This window comes from Kryptolebias marmoratus, linkage group LG1, assembly GCF_001649575.2.
Source record: "Kryptolebias marmoratus isolate JLee-2015 linkage group LG1, ASM164957v2, whole genome shotgun sequence".
Lineage (NCBI taxonomy): Eukaryota > Metazoa > Chordata > Actinopteri > Cyprinodontiformes > Rivulidae > Kryptolebias > Kryptolebias marmoratus.
The window spans coordinates 31,177,687-31,195,020 of NC_051430.1; the positions used below are offsets into that span (position 1 = coordinate 31,177,687).

The 17,334-nt window shown below is 43.7% G+C and overlaps 1 protein-coding gene across 1 annotated transcript; it reads left to right on the top strand.

The window, feature by feature from the left end:
- The first annotated feature begins 208 nt into the window (after positions 1-208).
- Positions 209-16,894, top strand: LOC108245882 (phosphatidylinositol 3-kinase regulatory subunit alpha). Its single transcript, XM_017433128.3, has 17 exons — positions 209-397; positions 2,559-3,046; positions 4,592-4,721; positions 5,975-6,067; positions 6,714-6,785; positions 6,867-6,983; positions 7,530-7,728; positions 8,195-8,277; positions 10,891-10,996; positions 11,081-11,179; positions 11,904-12,084; positions 12,165-12,290; positions 12,366-12,508; positions 13,088-13,264; positions 13,340-13,414; positions 13,496-13,666; positions 13,849-16,894. Exons 2-17 carry the CDS (start codon positions 2,855-2,857, stop codon positions 14,036-14,038), a joined length of 2,154 nt encoding a protein of 717 aa, XP_017288617.1. The 5' UTR covers positions 209-397; positions 2,559-2,854; the 3' UTR covers positions 14,039-16,894.
- The last annotated feature ends 440 nt before the right edge of the window (positions 16,895-17,334 follow it).

Genomic DNA, 17,334 nt, shown 5'->3' on the forward strand with positions numbered 1-17,334 from the left:
CTTCCAGTTCTGATCATATGTTCCGTCTCCAATAACAAATTACATCGATTATAATGCTTTTATACACGAACAGTATTCTCATAGTTGCACGGGTTGTCAAGCAGATGACAAGATTTCTCATAAAAAGCTGACTATCGTTTAAATATTTTACGGTTTTTGAATCAAGCCCGCTTTATTTTGACAGGCTCCATCGGAAGTGGCTGTGAGCGCTTCGCGAGCTTTACGTCAGCCCGTCGAAACCCCGAACGGACGATCCGTGAGCGTCTCCATCGTGGATATTCGGAAAAATAACGGAACGCCTCGGTTCTGGAGAACTTCTGGAGGTCGTGTCCACGATGATGTCGGCTGTTTGCTCCGCTGGAGGCCTCCGCTGGTGAAAAAGTTTACGGATTAAAAGGTGAGTGGCGCTCGAGCGAACGGCACGAGCTAAGCGGCTAACGCTAGCACGGAGGGGCTAGCAGCCGTTGTAGTTCCCGTTTCCTGAAGGGACTCTCGGCAGAAATCTTTTACACCGCTGGTTTGCAGCTTTGTCGGGTTTTGAAATTGAACGATGTTTCTCAAAATGATGACGTAAATAAAATTAAAAAGCAAACAATTTAATAAAACATGTTTCATTTTAAACAAACGAACTTTGTCCACCGGAAAGTCCCTTTAAATACCGGAGTCTGCAGGTTTTCCTTCTCCGTTTGTTTAAAACTCACGGGGCCTCATAATTTTTATCGCGTTCCCTGAGATTAGTTTTTGCGTGTTCGTACTATAGTTTTGTGTTCCGTCGTTCTCGGGTTCCTTTACAATAATCATGTTTTTGACAGATTTAGTTTTAAGGTAGTTCTCCCTGAAGCGATCTGCTTCCTCACCAGAGGGGGCGCTCTCCGGACAGAGCTGCTCACAAAATGTCTGTTTCTCTCAGTAAACGCAGTGAAATCAAACTGAACGTCTCTAAATGAGTTTTATGACTGTTGTTCTGTGAGCAGATGGGTTTAAAAACTTACTGTTTGTGCTTTGTGACCAAATAAATGCTTTTCTTTATCAGACTTTCTCTACCGACCGTACTCTCAGCCTGCAGGAAGCTTCTGTTGACAGTCTGAGTCCTTCCACTCATTTCCTCCAAAATGTTTGTTAGGATTCAGTTTTAGTGCTTAAAACAGTTACATGCTACATGACACAAACACACAGTTTAGTTCCTTCAAATTTACTTTAACCTTCTGCATTATTACACAGCAGTGAGTTTTCTTATAATGTTGTACACAGCTGCAGGTAGACAGGCAGGTCACTGAAGAACAAGTTCATGAAACTAGAGGAGGACACAAATCTGATAAAATAGAAACAAAAGCTATATTCTGTGCCCTCTGTCTATGAGGAAAAAAACACATTAATCTTTCATCACAGACACATCGGAGCTGTGTGATCATGAAGAAAGAACATGTTCCTTCATTACCGTCATCAAACAAACAGATTTTATCAGACTGTCTGAGGAAACGCACAAATGTTTATTTTCCATCATGCTTTTCACAGGACTCTGTAAAAACCTGATGCATCTTTGTGTATTTTTGGCTTTTTGTTCTAATTTGATTTGCATTCTTTGTCTCAGGACCTTCTGCACATTTAAAATAAATTAAATCATAATAATTCCTCTTAAAAACCGATGTAAATTAGACGTTTTGCATGTTCTAATGTTTAGAATAATAAACACATTGCATGTAATTAAGCTGCTGATTTTTTTAATTAACAGAGACATCTGGAAAAAAATGCAATATTTTCTTGAACCATTTGCTGAAATAATTAAACCTATTTCTTTTCTTTTTTTACATTTATAATTTGTAGTTTATTGTTTATGCTTTTATAAACCAGGCAAACTAAGGATAAACTTTACTTTAATTATGAAGATTTAGTTGTTTTTTTTGTTAAATGTTTCTCAGTAAATGTTGGGAGGAATTGAAGACAACAGCCGTAAACATTATGATTAATACTTTAAATAAAATCAGTGGAAAACTTTAGAGGAACAGAAATAATCTTAATGAACAGATCTGTTTATAAACTGTACGGATTCTAAATTATATAAATTATCAAAACATTATTTTCACTGGACTTTTATGAATTAGAGTAAACATGAAATTTCCTTTTTGTATTTTAAACCTTTAGTAAAAAAAGATCTGTTTGATTTTTCTGAAAACTCAACATTAACTTTACATCGTGGCAACATTTTTCTGTGACTGATGAAAGTTTTGACTGAGACCTTCTTAACCAAGAGCATAAATATTAACGCCCTTTCATCAAACAAACTAAGAAACAGTTCTTTAATAGTTGCGTTCGGGCCTGAAATAACTGATTAAATTGTCATAATCTGTCTTTAATCTGGTCAACTCATCGCTGCTGCTGAGCGATTTCCTGGGGAAACCCGACATAACTGCCAAATATACAAGCAGGAAGTCAGTCCTTCCTTCTTTGACATCTTCTGTATGAGATCTGTCAGTAAGCAGATAATCTGGTGCTGAACGTGGCAGCCATGTTGTTTTACATCTAATCTCTGCAGCTGCTGCGTCTCCTTCGTCTCTCAGGTCGAGCCGTGGCCTCCACAGATGTGGCCTCCACCTCCTCTCAGACTCCCGTTCATGAAGCCTGAAGATGTTTCTGTGACTCGCCGCCTGTGGATCTGCCTGGAGGGATGACAGGACTTTAGCAGACATGGAGACAGGAGAGACGCACAAACCGATGGACACGCCATATTTCCACAGCCACGATTCTCCACATTAAACCTCCTCAGGACTAGAGAAAAAATATTTTTGTAGTATTTTCTACTCAGATCTGTTGTTTTTGTTACTGACTGTGAAGCCATACTCAAAGAGACATCAGGATGAGCTCCGAGGGTTTTCAGTACCGAGCTCTGTACGAGTACAAGAAGGAGCGGGAGGAGGACATCGACCTGCACGTTGGAGACATGCTGCTGGTCAGTAAAGGAGCTCTGCTGGCGCTCGGCTGCAGCAACGGAGCCGAAGAGCGGCCGTCCGAGATCGGCTGGCTGCCGGGCTTCAATGAGACCACACAGGTACGACCCAACACCTCTGCAGCTCTTTGTCCTGCTCTGTTGGACCCACAGAAGGTCACTGAGGACGCAGGTAGTCCTGCTGTCGTGGTTGTCCCGTCCACTTTCTTCTTATCTGGGTGCTGTCTGTGAAGATGCTGCGGGCTGTCGCTGCCTGATAGAGGAACATGTAGACCTGATGATGGTTTACCTGTAGAACCAGTCTGAGGATCCAGTTCAGAACCGGTCCAGCCTTAGAGTCCGTTTCCAGAGACACAGAGAGACAGAGACTGTCCTCGGAGCAGGGTGGGAGTCTTCAGGGATCTCATGAGATGATTATGGTTCAGAGGGCTGCGATTCGATTATTAAAACGATTATTGATGCATTTAGTTATCTTTAATCTTCAGTGACTGACTTATTTTATCTAAATAAACACTCATTTAAATATTTTTGTGTCTAATAAAGAGTGAACAATAAGATATATTAAAAAACACAGTTAATCACAGGCTGGTGATCAACAATTAGCATAGATGCTAACTTAATATAGAAAACAGCTTAGAAAAGCTAAAGCTAATGCACCGTGTTTATCATCAGATATTTATACACAAACATTTCAGTGATTACTACAGGCAGCCATGTTCTGAAACTTCAGCCATTTACAGACAGAAAGAAAAGATGTAAAAACATTTACTGCAACATGTTTCTACAACAGGAAACTACGGTAACTCTACAGGGACAAACTTCTCTGCTGACCCTCCTAAAGTGTCGGCACAGATTAACGTTGACAAAACTAACCATCCATGTTGAATGAAACGCTGCAGCCATGTTGGACTTCAGTCTTCAGAGTTTGGACACAGTAGAGTTGTTATGGAGAGAAGGTCGTATCATTGGTTCCATCGTTCTGTCGAGCAGAGAAAGTCCAGCTCAGTTTGTGATTTTGATATGAGAGTCATGAGATGTGGATTCTTTGTTCATCCTGCTGAAGTGTGGTCAGCTCCATCAGAGGTCTGAAGGTGTGCAAACATCATAAAACATCCAATCTTTGACTGAATCAAATCTCAGCAGCTTGGTGTGACTACATGTCTGTTTGAACTCTGTTTACATCTGCGTTTCTGTTTCCTTCAGAACCATAATGACCACTTTGTGGTTCTGCGTAAAAAACTTAATGAGAGAGTGCGAACACAGCCTGAATCCCAACCAACACAGTCCACCCTGCAGGGATGAGATCAGCTGAAATGTGACTCCTGGCTGTAAATCGAAACCTGCTCATTAAACCCTGAGTTTTTCCTGCGTGGAGACAGAACAGGCTGCAGATTGTTCTAAAATATTCCTAAGATCACACGGTGGCTTCACATCGTGGCCTAAAAACAAACCGAAGCTGGGTCGGTGTGTTCGATCAGTTCTGATGCTCCTAACGGGAGGAAAGTTGACCCAACAACCAGCGAGCGACAGAGTCAGGAGGCAGAAGCCTGGAGGGATTCACAGAACTCGGCAGAATGAATTTATTCACTCTCAAGTACTTTTATTTCTTCCCCAAGTCTCTGAGTAACGTGTTTTTGTGTCCGACAGGAAAAAGGAGACTTCCCGGGCACGTACGTGGAGTTTGTGGGGAGGAAGAGGATGTCCCCGCCCACTCCAAAGCCCCGCCCACCCAGACCGCCGTCGGCAGCGTCGGTGCGGACCGACTCGGAGTCAGAGAGTAAGAAATAGTCCTGACTCAGATCAATGGGTCGTGGTTCCATCGCAGCAGCAGAACGTTTCCATAGAAACGCTGTTATCATGTGAAGCATCATCTTCATCATGGTGGTTTTATTACTTCAGCCTCACAGAACTGCTGATGTCTGAAACCTTTCATTAAAGAGACATTTCTGCTATTTCCTCTCACTTAAATAACATCCAGAGCTCAAAGATTGACAAAACTCATTAAATTTTAAATAAAAACACTAGTTTCTTTAATTTTTTAATATAACTTTAATAAATTGTTGACATTTATTAGTATTTTTCATGTTAAGACAAAGAAAAAAAGCCAAACTTTATTTCCCAAGGTCTTTATTTCAAATCAAAACGAGCCGCCTTATTACTCCTTATTTCAGAGCCTTGTAACAGTAATCTGTTTACAAACTGACAGTTTGATTTCTCCTCATCATCTCGCCTCAGATGGGTTAAAAATGTTTAATTTTCTCAGAACAAAACACCCTTTATGGCTGGAATGAATGAAGCCGATCAGGCTCTCTCTGTTACAGAGTTTAAAGCATAATTTCTGCATTCCCTGCTGCAGTCATAACTTTAATAAGCTGCGAAGAGCCTCATGGGGCCCCAGAGCCACAAGCTGAAGAGTTTCTGTTCATTATTCTAAAAGCTTAAGTTGTCACTTTTCTTTAGTCTGAAAACTTGCTCGCTCTGACTCAGTGTCAGTTTCCTTCAGCTGCTTCCTCTCTTCATAAAAACACATTCTGTCTCTGTGAGGACAATCGGGTCAGAACTTTCCTGTTCCCTCAGAACCAGAGTCCAGATGAGCCTGATTCCGAACCGTCAGAGTCCAGACGAGCTGCAGGCGTTCACATGAACTCAGCTGCTTTTAGTCAGGGCTGTGGCTGCTGACTGAACAGATCTCAGGTCTGTTCTGCTGCCATCAGCTTCACCGGAGCACAGGAAGTGTGTGTGTGTGTGTGGTTGCAGCAGAGTTCTGATTACTGTTCTTGCCTGCATGTTTCACAGAAGTGCACCTTTTTCTTCCTCCGGTTTGTGTGAAACTTGTTACTTCCTTGTGCCTATAAATACTACATTACCCATAATCCTCGGCGTCACTGCTGCGGTGTGGAAGGCAGACTTCTCTGAATGTTGGGTTTCAGCAGTGGCATCTGTTGTTTATCAGTTTCTCCTCGTCTGTGTTGTTGATTCAGTCTGAAGCTTCATGATGAACGCTCCTTTGTTTGTTTGTTGGTTCTTCAGGCTTTGTGTTACCGGACCTCCCGGAGCAGTTCGGACCCCCGGACACGGCCCCCCCTGTCCTCAGCAGACTGATGGAGCTCCTAGAAACCAAAGGTATCAAACAGGAGCAACATGACTTCCTGACTCACTGCTGTCCTTAAAGCTGCACCCGTCACTCTTTATTTCTTTAAGTTTCTTCTGATTCAGATTTTCTGTATCTGACTGTTGACTGATGCTTTAGGCTAACCTTTCTGCAGTGGAAGGAGGTCTGAAACTTTTATTTTGAAGTTCTGTTTGAAGAAGTCTCCACCACTTTAAACTGTGTGTGGCAGCAGTTTCAGGCGGTCAAGCTGCGTTATGGAGGCAGCCTCTGCAGCTACGTGCTGAGAGTCTTAATGCACAGTTCACATGGGGATTTATAATTAAAGTTTAACCCTTTCTGTAATCTGAGGTGAGAGGAAAGAATCGATCAAACTTCAAGGAACCGTTCTCTGAAGCTCCTCCTACTTACATGCATCTGCATGTTCATCAGTTAAATAAAACCACACAGACGAGTTTCTTCACTCAGTCCTGAGTCTTTGTGGAAAAAAGCTTATTTTAAAGTTGAAACATCATCTGTTTTTGTGAGAAAAGTGTCTCGTTGCACCTCTATTATTTACTGTTTGGTTCTGAACCAGCCCTTATTTCCTTCTCAGGTTACTGTTGATGGCTACTTCAGCTGATTATTGTTTGATTTTTGTTGTTTTTGTTGTCTGTGCAGGTCTGGACAGTCCCGGTGTGTACCGCAGCATGAGTGGAGGAGTTCTGGACACCCGGCATCTGTCCGACACCGGTGAGGGTTCTGGAAGCATCTGAACGTGATTCTGGCTGCAGCCAGTCCTCGTACGTTAAACTGAGGTGCGTTTGTTTTCAGACCTGGAGCAGCTGGACGTCCCCTCTCTGTGTGACGCGGTGGTCCGGTTCCTGCAGGATCTGCCTGGTCCCGTCCTGCCCCCGTCGCTGCAGACCGACATGATCCACGCAGTCCAAGGTCAGCAGAAACCAGACTCCTCCGGGTCCAGTTTGTTCCCACAAATAAGAAACTCGTTCTTCTGTTTTTATACAAACTGATAAAAGAGTGGAGTTTAAAATGCTTAAGGCACATAAGTTAACAAACAATATAAATATATTTATTTTAACTAAGTTCATAAAAACAGGTTATTTTGACAGTTTTTAGCACATCAGTTTAAATGATTGTATTAAAATATGCAGTAATTTCAGCCAATAAAAGACTGAGTTTGTTATGAATAAGTGACATATTTAGAACAGTCATTAAATTTACATGTTTAGTTAAATAGTTAATGCTACTTTTTAATGATTTATCACTTCCTGCCACCACAAGGTGGCAGTAAACTGCTGGAAACAACAAACAGAACCTTTCACTGCAGGAATGAATCATTAAAGCTAATTAGAATAATTCTCTGTGATTATCAGATGATAATCTGGATTAAAACCTTCGTCTGTACAGTTTATACTCACCGGGTTAAAGCCCAAAGGAAGAAGAGATTTATTCTGTTCTCTGGGTTTCTGTCTGCAGAGGTCCGAGACCCGGAGGACTGCGCCCAGGTGCTGATGGGCGTGGCCAGTTCTCCCTCCTGTCCCGCCCAGTACGGTCTGACCCTGCTCAGCGTGGTCCGACACCTGGCCCGTCTGTGTCTGCACGGTGCCAGAAACCAGCTGAGCCCCCGGATCGCAGCCGAGAACTTCAGCCCGGTGCTGTTCAGACAGGCTGGAGGGTCAGAACCACACACACACACTCAGAGAGAGAGACACACACACAGACAGACACACACATACACACACATTAAATTGAAAGCATTACAGATCAGGAATGTTTACACATGGATCACTGAACAGATTACAGATTACATTAATACCTTCAGTACAAACAGAAGTTTTTTTGTGACGTAAATTAAAAGAACTATAAAAACTGTAAAAATACAGCCAGAGAAAAACCTTTTTAAAGAATCATTTTAAACGATTACTTTATTTTAAACAATTATTTTAAGAGATTCCAGGAAAGTCCGGGAACTGTTTAAACAATCAGGGAGGATGAAGACTTCAGATTAATCATAGAACCGGTTCAGTTCTTGTTCCTTTTTTCTGCTCAGGATCTCATGACTCTGACTCTTTGATGACTTTTAGCTCCGATTAAAAGAAGAAAGTCTCTTATTGTCTGACGGAGTCTCTGTCTGTGTTCAGGTCCGAGTCCGGTCTGGATCCTCTGGTTCAGGTCCTGGAGGTTCTGATAACCAGTGAGCTCAACATGAACCAAGCAGCACCAGGTAACAGGAACACCTGAGTCTCAGCTGTCACCCAGATGTGATGAAGGTCTGATCTTCATCACTTCTGGTGCTGAGAGTCAGAAAGTGCCAACATTCTGTCTTCAGTTTCTATCAGAATTAAACCTAAATTAGATTAAAGCTGTTTCTAAGTTCATGATGAGTTTCTGTAAAGTGAAACTTGCAGAAACTCCGTCTTTGGTTCGGCTTCACATTTTATATTTTATAGATTTAAATCATTTTATCAACCTTTTTATTTAGACTGTTGTTCTGCTGCTGCTCGAGGCTAAAAGTCCGATTTAAACTTGTTATTAAAAACATTTCTCTTGGTTTTGGTTTAGATCTGTAACTGTTTTTAGATTATATAAATGTTGTGAAACACAACGAGAAGCTGAGTTTCCAGAAACGTCATGGAAACAAGAAGTTTCTCTGATTTGATAAAGAAATCTTCCCCTGGACGGAGGTGTTTTTTTGTTTTTTGTTTTTTTAACCTCATCAGAAGAGGAGGTGGAAAATCCGGACTCAGCTCTGACGTCACAAACACGTTACTCATGATTGATCACATGATCGATCAGCTGTTTCTGCCTCCAGGCCACAAACCAGGCCAGGCTGCAGGTTTTAGGACTTTTTCTGAGCCCAAACCTGGACTGTAGCGCCACCTGCTGACCGCTTCACTGGGTCCAAAGCAGCTGATGGAATCCAGCCTGGAGAATATTTATCACCCTCCACTGAAAGGCAAACAGTTATGATGTTGCCTGTTTGTGTGTCTGTTAGTAAAATATCTCCTGAAGCGCTGCACAGATTTTAATGAGAGGCTGTGCTTCTACTAATGAATAAGCTTTGGAGTCAGTCCAGTTCAAGATGGCCGCCACAGCTAATCGACATCCGTCAGCACACACGTGGCTGTAACTCAGTCATATGGAGCTGAAGCTGGTGTGGTAGTAGCTGAGGGTCGTCCTCAGCACAGACTCTGAGCACCATATCTGCTCAGTCTGTTTCTGCAGTCCCTTCATGCTCATCTTTCTGTTGGACAACATGTGGCCTCTATCAGCAGACCTTCTTCCTGTGAGACGACAGCTCAAACCGCCTCACCACCGTGTCGTCCAGCGGCTGGAAGCCTTTGTTTTTGTTTTTTGACTGAGTGAAAACACGTCAGATCTGTGTGTGACTGCGAGCTCAGCACGCTGAGCCACCGTCCAGCTTCCCCGTGTCTGATGTGGGTCAGCCTGCTTCTTCTTCAGGTGTTCGGAGGTTCTGAGTCAGGCGGTCAGCGCGAGCAGCAGCTGAAACACTGACATCATCCATCCACCGGCTGAGAGATGCTGCGGAGGAGGAGGACAGGAGGAGGGGGGTGTTGCCTCGGTGACATCACTGCCTCTGTGGGATTGGCTGAGAGCAGCGTTGATGTCACACATCTCCAAGCTGCTCTCCGGAGCTTTGAACTGAGGCTGGGAGAGAAGAAGACAGATGGAGGGGAAGTTATGTCGTTTTGAAGCGTCTCTGCACTGCAGACAGTCGACTCCTACAGAATGAGCCGGTAGTTCGGCTGCAGATGAGCACCAGCTGCAGATTTCCTCTCAGTAAAACCTGATGGGCAGTCAGAAGGAAGAAGATGTAGCTCCAACTGAGATGACGTCAGTTTTTCCAGAGCAGAATGAGGCCGATCGACTGATGGCAGGACAACATGAGATCCAAAGAAAAGCCTTCTCGTTTCATCTGAGTCGCCGCTGAGGTTTGAGACGGTTTGAGGCGGTCATGGAGCGAGAGGAGGGGGGCAGGTCCAGGTCCGAGTCTGTGAGGGGCCGAGAGAAGATCCTGTGCTACATTAACATGCAGAGTCCAGGTAGGACCTGAGACCGAACACCTGAGGAGCTCGCTGCCATTGTTCCCAGCCTTTCCTGTAGTTCAGTCAGCTCCTGAGCTCCAACAGGAATCAGGACCGGATGATTTAAAATGATTTAAAACTCGGGGTTGGGTGACGGAGAGGAATTTTTCCCACAAGCTGACAAACATGACGCAGTCTCATCTCCAGCAGCTCCTTCACGTTTCCTCCTTTACATCAGCAGTAATTCCCACAAACTGTTGCTTGTTGAGAGTTGTTGGGTTTCAGATGCACTGGTTTCCTCACGGGGGGTTCCTGAACGTGTCGTCAGGCCTTCAGTGCTTTAATCTGAGACGAGCTGGTGGTGTTTCAGTCTCCTGCTGCTCCTCATCACATCTTCTGACTGACGTTTCCACAGACGTGTCTGAATCTTTTCACTTTGCTGATGAAAAGGAGATTTTCTCATGTTTTTGTGCAGAACGATGTCATTCAGTAGAAGCTTTAAGGAATATAATTTAGCATTTCAGAGGACTGGGGTTAGTTTCACACCTGCTAGAATCTCCTGTCATTTATTTAGATGAAATAAACTGAATGTTTGTGAGTTTGGACCTGGGACTGGTTCTGTCTCATGCTCCAGAACATTTTCTGTGTGTAGCTCATTTTATATTAATGTTTTTTTGGTCATGAACATATAAATCTCCTGTTAGTATTAAATAAAAGGCTCATTCCTGAAGGAATATCTTTGATTCCTTCAGATCTGCTCAGTTTTCAGTGTTTTCCTCCGTCTCTTTCAGCTTTACCTCCTAAACCTGTGAAGCCGTCGACTCCTGCAGCTTCCAGCAGCTTCAACAACAGCATGTCTCTGCAGGACGCCGAGTGGTACTGGGGGGACATCTCCAGGTAAGACGCTGGGAGAAGCGGGTCGGAGGGGGTCGGAACGGGTCGGAGCGGGTCCGAACTCACAGCCCTGTGTTTGTGCTGCAGAGAGGAGGTGAACGAGAAGCTGAGGGACACGGCTGACGGTACGTTTCTGGTCCGAGACGCCTCCACCAAGATGCACGGAGATTACACCCTGACTCTGAGGTAAACTGATCTGATCACAGCCGGGTCAGACGGGTTCTGAGGGTCCAAATGTAGTTTTTGTCACATTGAACACATCAGAAATCAGCACAGAGCAGAAAAAATAAACCTGAAAACATCTCAAATGTGCAGTTTTTATAAAAGTTTTCAAAAAGTGGTCATTAAAAAACGTTTAAATTCAAGTGATTGGATTTAAAAAATGTTCCTCTTATTAAAGCAGGTCGTGATTAATTCAGTTTGAACTAATAATAAAACTTATTTATTGTAGTCTGATAAAAAGTTGTTTTTAACTTATTAAGTTCTTTAAATGTTTCCAGACGTTTTCCTGAATCCGTTTGATCAAACTAACGATCAGCTTCCTGTTTCCTGAAGTTTAGTGTTTCTTTCTCCTGTTAATGTTTAATAAACTCTTCATCACGCTGAGCTGCGTTCAATAATCCCTGGTTGTTTTAAACTTGAGTAGTTGGTGAAGTTTCAGGTGAAAGTCACAGAACAAACGTTCTTCCTGCTCTCAGGTCAGACACGATGTTGGAGGATCAGAAAGTGAAACCAGAGAATTAAAGTCTGTTTTATTTAAGCGACCAGATGAAACAGGTTTATCCGTCATGTTAGTCTGACCTGATTTCAGTGGATGAAGTTTCAATCTGAGGTTCATTTCAGGTTCCTTCCAGATGTTTACCAGCTGTTTCCTGTGTTGATGAGTTGTTGGTTCTCTGCTCGGCTTCAGGAAAGGAGGCAACAACAAACTGATAAAGATCTTCCACCGGGAGGGGAAGTACGGCTTCTCCGACCCGTTGACCTTCAGCTCGGTGGTGGAGCTGATCAATCATTACCGCCACGAGTCTCTGGCCCAGTACAACCCCAAGCTGGACGTGAAGCTGCTGTACCCGGTCTCCAAACACCAGCAGGTCCGTCCCCGCCGCCCGCCCATCAGCTGATGGTTCTGAGAGCTGCGGGCACTGATGTGTTGGGTCCGTTTGTCGTTCAGGATCAGGTGGTGAAGGAGGACAGCATCGAAGCTGTGGGCAAGAAGCTGCACGAGTACCACCTGCAGTACCAGGAGAAGAACCGCGAGTACGACCGGCTGTACGAGGAGTACACCAGAACCTCACAGGTACGTCCACTGGCAGCAGGCAGGACCCGTCTGAGACGGAACCGCAGCTGAAACGTCCTCCTCTTCGTCCCGCAGGAGATCCAGATGAAGAGGACGGCCATCGAGGCGTTCAATGAGACCATCAAGATCTTCGAGGAGCAGTGTCAGACTCAGGAGCGCTTCAGCAAAGAGTACATCGAGAAGTTCCGCCGCGATGGCAACGAAAAGGAGATCCAGAGGTAGGCTGTTACCACGGCAACCGTGTCCGAGACCTTTCAGACGTTAAAAAAAGAGAGGAAAACACACACACACACACACAGGCTGCCTGGTTGCCATGGCAGCAGAGCAGGCAGGAAGAAACCACCTGCTGGTAGATTTATCTTCAAGGGTTCGTCAGCCAATCAGATCGCTTCGTTTTGTGATCATTCTAGCGTGGATTTTAATCAGTTTTATAGCAAATAATAAAACAAAAAAAAACACATTTTTTTAAATCACAACTTTGTTTCATTTAAATAAAATGAATCAGTCCTAAATCTGTTAGTTTTTTGTGGGAGTTTATTGGATTAAAAGTTGGTTATTTTCAAACTCGTTATCTGATTTATTTGGAATCTGGATTATTGTAAAAACAGTAAAAATTCTGTTAATATTCTTGTACTTTGTTTTTACTGTTTTTATTTTAATTTAATTTAGTTAAAACTAAAGAATAAATAAAGCTCGGATCGGTTGTCAGACGTAGAACCTGTGACAGAGTGAATCAGTCCTCTGTAAGACGGCTGACAGTGAAACATTAATCCTGTATTTTCCGGTTTTTGCTGAAGGATCATGGAGAACTACGACAAGCTGAAGTCTCGGATCAGTGAGATCGTGGACAGCAAGCGGCACCTGGAGGTGGATCTGAAGAAACAGGCCGCCGACAACCGAGAGATCGACAAGAAGATGAACAGCATCAAACCGGACCTGATCCAGCTCCGCAAGACCAGGGACCAGTACCTCATGTAGGTGGAACCCAGTCTCGGATCAGGAGGACACTGCGGGTCAGAACATGAAGTCTAATAAATGATGTTTTCCAGGTGGCTGACGCAGAAAGGAGTTCGACAGAGAAAACTGAACGAGTGGCTCGGCCTGAAGAACGAAACCACCGAGGAGTAAGCCTCTCAAACACCACCGTCAGAATCAACTGATCCTGGTTCTGTCAGGTTCTAACCCCTCACCTGTGTGTTCCGCAGTGAGTACAGCATGGTGGAGGATGAGGAGGACCTTCCTCATCACGACGAGCGTCTGTGGCGCCTGGGAAACATCAACCGCACTCAGGCCGAAGCTCTGCTGCGAGGGAAGAGAGACGGGACCTTCCTGGTCCGGGACAGCAGCAAACCGGGCTGCTACGCCTGCTCCGTGGTGTAAGACCCCGCCCACTTACCTGTTCATGTTCACTCACCTGTCAGCTCACCTGCAGGGGGTTTTAGCTCCTAATGTGTGCCTGAACCTAACGAGGCTGCTTTTAAACAGGAAGGAAAACCTGAAAGACTCCTCAGTTTGTACTTCCTGTCCATCTCACCCGTGTCTCTGTCTCCCCCTTCAGGGTCGACGGCGAGGTGAAGCACTGCGTCATCAACAAGACGGGCACCGGTTACGGGTTCGCCGAGCCGTACAACCTGTACGGGTCTCTGAAGGAGCTGGTTCTGCACTACCAGCACACCTCGCTGGTCCAACACAACGACTCGCTCAACGTCACGCTGGCCTTCCCTGTCTACAGCCAGCAGAGACGGTGACCCCGCCCCCTGCCCCACCTGTCTGATCACATGGTCCCGCCCACTCCCTCACCTGTCTGATCACCTGACCACGCCCCCCCAGCTCCATTTCACTGTGGATCCAAACCGAAGCTTCATGTTTGTCACGTTCAGACTGAAACTAATGAAACTTTTACTGTGAAAGTCCTCAACAGAAGCTTTAACTTCCTGTCGGGATGAAACGAGCCGCTCAGCCCGGTTCTGTCAGAACCCAGAACCCCCCCCGCCGCAGACAAACGGTTCAGTTGGTGTTAACGAGACGAGGACTTCCCCCTGCAGGTCTGGATCACATGGGAACAGTTTTCTGACCGATTTAAACCCTCAGAGCAGAGAAAGAGTTCATTTATTCACAAAAACCAAGAAATGAGGCTTAAAGGATCAGAGTGACACAAACCAGCAGCTGGTGCAGCTTCTACAGATGTTCAATCTGTGGCTTTAAAATGATGTTAATTTATGCATAAAAATATAACCAGTATAATTTATTTATCTCCTGTAGAAACAAAAACATGCAGAATGAGAAGATCTGCTTCAAATGATTAAAAACATCTGATAAACATCAAAGTAGGGAGAATATCAGGTACTTGTACTTATACACGTGTACTGATACTGATACCTGTACAGGAGTGTAGAAGTTCACACGGTTTACCAGCTGGTGGCGTAATTCACTGCCAAGAAACCACAGAAGAAGAAGAATCTGTGGAGGTATTTCAAATTGGATGATGGTGACTAAAGTAAAATCTCTTCAGTCAGGAAGAGGAATCAAATCTAAAACTTCAACACAAACATCCGGCGTGGAGGTCGCGCCCTGTGTGACCCCTACACCTGGTGTGGAGGTCACACCTGATGTTTGTGTTTCCGGGTCTCACGTTCTGGAGAACTGGATGTTCTTCTGAGGGAAACTTCACGGATCGAGAACAGATGTTTTCTGACTCGTGGGTTTGGTTCAGGAAGCAGCTCTGAAGCTGTCGCCCCCTGCTGGTCCTTTATCAGAGTCCGGTTCTGCTCTGCAGGAATTCTAATGTGTCCCATGTGATCAGAACCTTCAAGAACTGAACTGTTAAACCTTCATCAGCTTCAGGGTTTGGTTTCCTGTTTCCTCGTCTCTGGCATCAGAACCTTTGACCTGGCAGAACCGCAGCTCGGCTGAACTCCGATTTAACGTATAAATGATGATGATGATGATGATGATGTCAGACGAGAGGACGGTCCAGAACCAGGATGCTTCAGGTGCAACACTGTGGGAACTTCTGAACCAGGTTTTATGAAATGAGGGCTCTTCACAGCAGAACTGGACCGACCCGTTTCATTTCAGAACCGGATCTTTCTGTCTGTGGAATTCTTTGGAGTCTCTGGACGAAACGGCGCCGTTAAACGTTAAAATCAGATTTTTCTCTTATTTTGTGACTTGATTCCACAGAAAGCAGGTACCGAAGGAAGAACTCGTTGTCATGGAAACCACAGTTTTAAAAAGGTTCGTTTTTCTGATCCACTGACGGAGGATCGAGCAGGAAGTGGAGACTCTACAGGACTCAAAGCTGATTGGTTGAAATAATGTTCAGTTTGACGACAAATGGAACATTTAATCCCTGCAGAGAAGAATCTGATGAAAGCTCGGTTCTGATTGGTCGAATTAAAAGCTGATTAAATTAATTTAAGGTTTAAAACTTAAAACCTTAAAAGTTCCTGAATGAGTTCTGTTGTTGAATCTAAATCTGATCAGCTGTTCCTTCCTTTCTTTGTTTGTTTATTTTTAATATTTAAAGCTCCTGATTGGTCGTCTCAGGCTCCGCCCACTCTGCATCTGTTCTCCAGGAGTTAAAACTAGAACAAGCAGAATGTGTTTAAAGAACATCGTGAACAGTTTTTAAGATGCTGATGATGATTTAACTTTTCATTTAGAGGTTTTTATTAGCTTGAATTAAAAATAAAGCTTAAAATAAAAAATCTAATCTTTTTTTTTAAGTTATAATTTAGCTTTGATTTCTCAACCAGCTGCAGGAATATGACCATTTTTACTTTAAAAAAAACTACAAACAAAAGAGCCCAGAAATAAAGTCAACAGATTGTTTCAGCTTTAAAACTCTCCACAGTTTGTTAAATTCTTTATTTTTATTTTTGAGCCAAACTGTTCAAAAACTTTTCCTTCATTAGTTGTTGACGGATTCTTTAGGATTTAAGTGTTTCCAAAAAAAAAAACCATTCCTTTTTGTTGGTGTTTGTCTGAACTTTGTCTCATGTAGCTCGTATTTATTCCTCACGTCCAGATATTTTCATTTTTTATTTGAGTTTTCAGCTTTTTGAATCCGACCAGGACTCAGAGTTTATATGACCTCTTTTTTGTTCTCAAACGTTCCTGCATCGATCTCAGATGTTCCTGAATCGATCTGATGTTCCTAAATTGATTTCAAGCGTTCCTGACTCGATCTAGAACGTTCCTGAATCGATTTTAGATGTTCTTGAATCAATCAGACGTTCCTGATTCGATCTCAGACGTTTCTGATTCGATCTCAGACGTTCCTGATTCGATCTCAGACGTTCCTGAATCGATCTCAGACGTTCCTGAATTGATCAGACGTTCCTGAATCGATCTCAGACGTTCCTGAATTGATCAGACGTTCCTGAATTGATCAGACGTTCCTGAATTGATCAGATGTTCCTGATTCAACCTCAGACGTTCCTGAATCGATCTCAGATGTTCCTGAATCGATCTCGGCCATTCCTCCTCACGGAGGAACTTGTGTTTCTGTAAATCCTTTTTCTTTCCATGAACTGTATTTTCTGTATCAGAAGGTTTTGTTTCTCTGTTTCCGTTGATCTCATTAAATCACCTGAACGATGGAGAAGTTTGTTGTCTCGTTTCTCATCAGGTAAATTTAATCTGTGAACCATGGAGTTTGTTTTAAGGTTCCTGATGGAGGAAGAAGGAACGTGGCTGAACTCAGCTGGTCAAGAAGCAGAAGAACTTGGTGAATTGGTTGTAGTAGCTGAGAGTCGTCCTCGACTCGTCCTCTGAGGGCAAACAGATCTATGATTTCTTCAGCTCAGTCTGTGTTGGTAAAATAACTCTCAGCTACCACCTCATTTTATTGGCTGGCTTATAGCCATTTTTTGTGTTTGGTCATTTTAATTAGCTGTGGCAGCCATCTTGAATTGGATTGACTTTAAAACCTAATCAGTTGTAGATCTTCATCCAGGGGTTACTTTCTGGAAGTTTCATTAAAAACCGCCCACTGGTTCCTGAGATATTTTGCTAAAAGACAAAAACAAACTCTGACCTC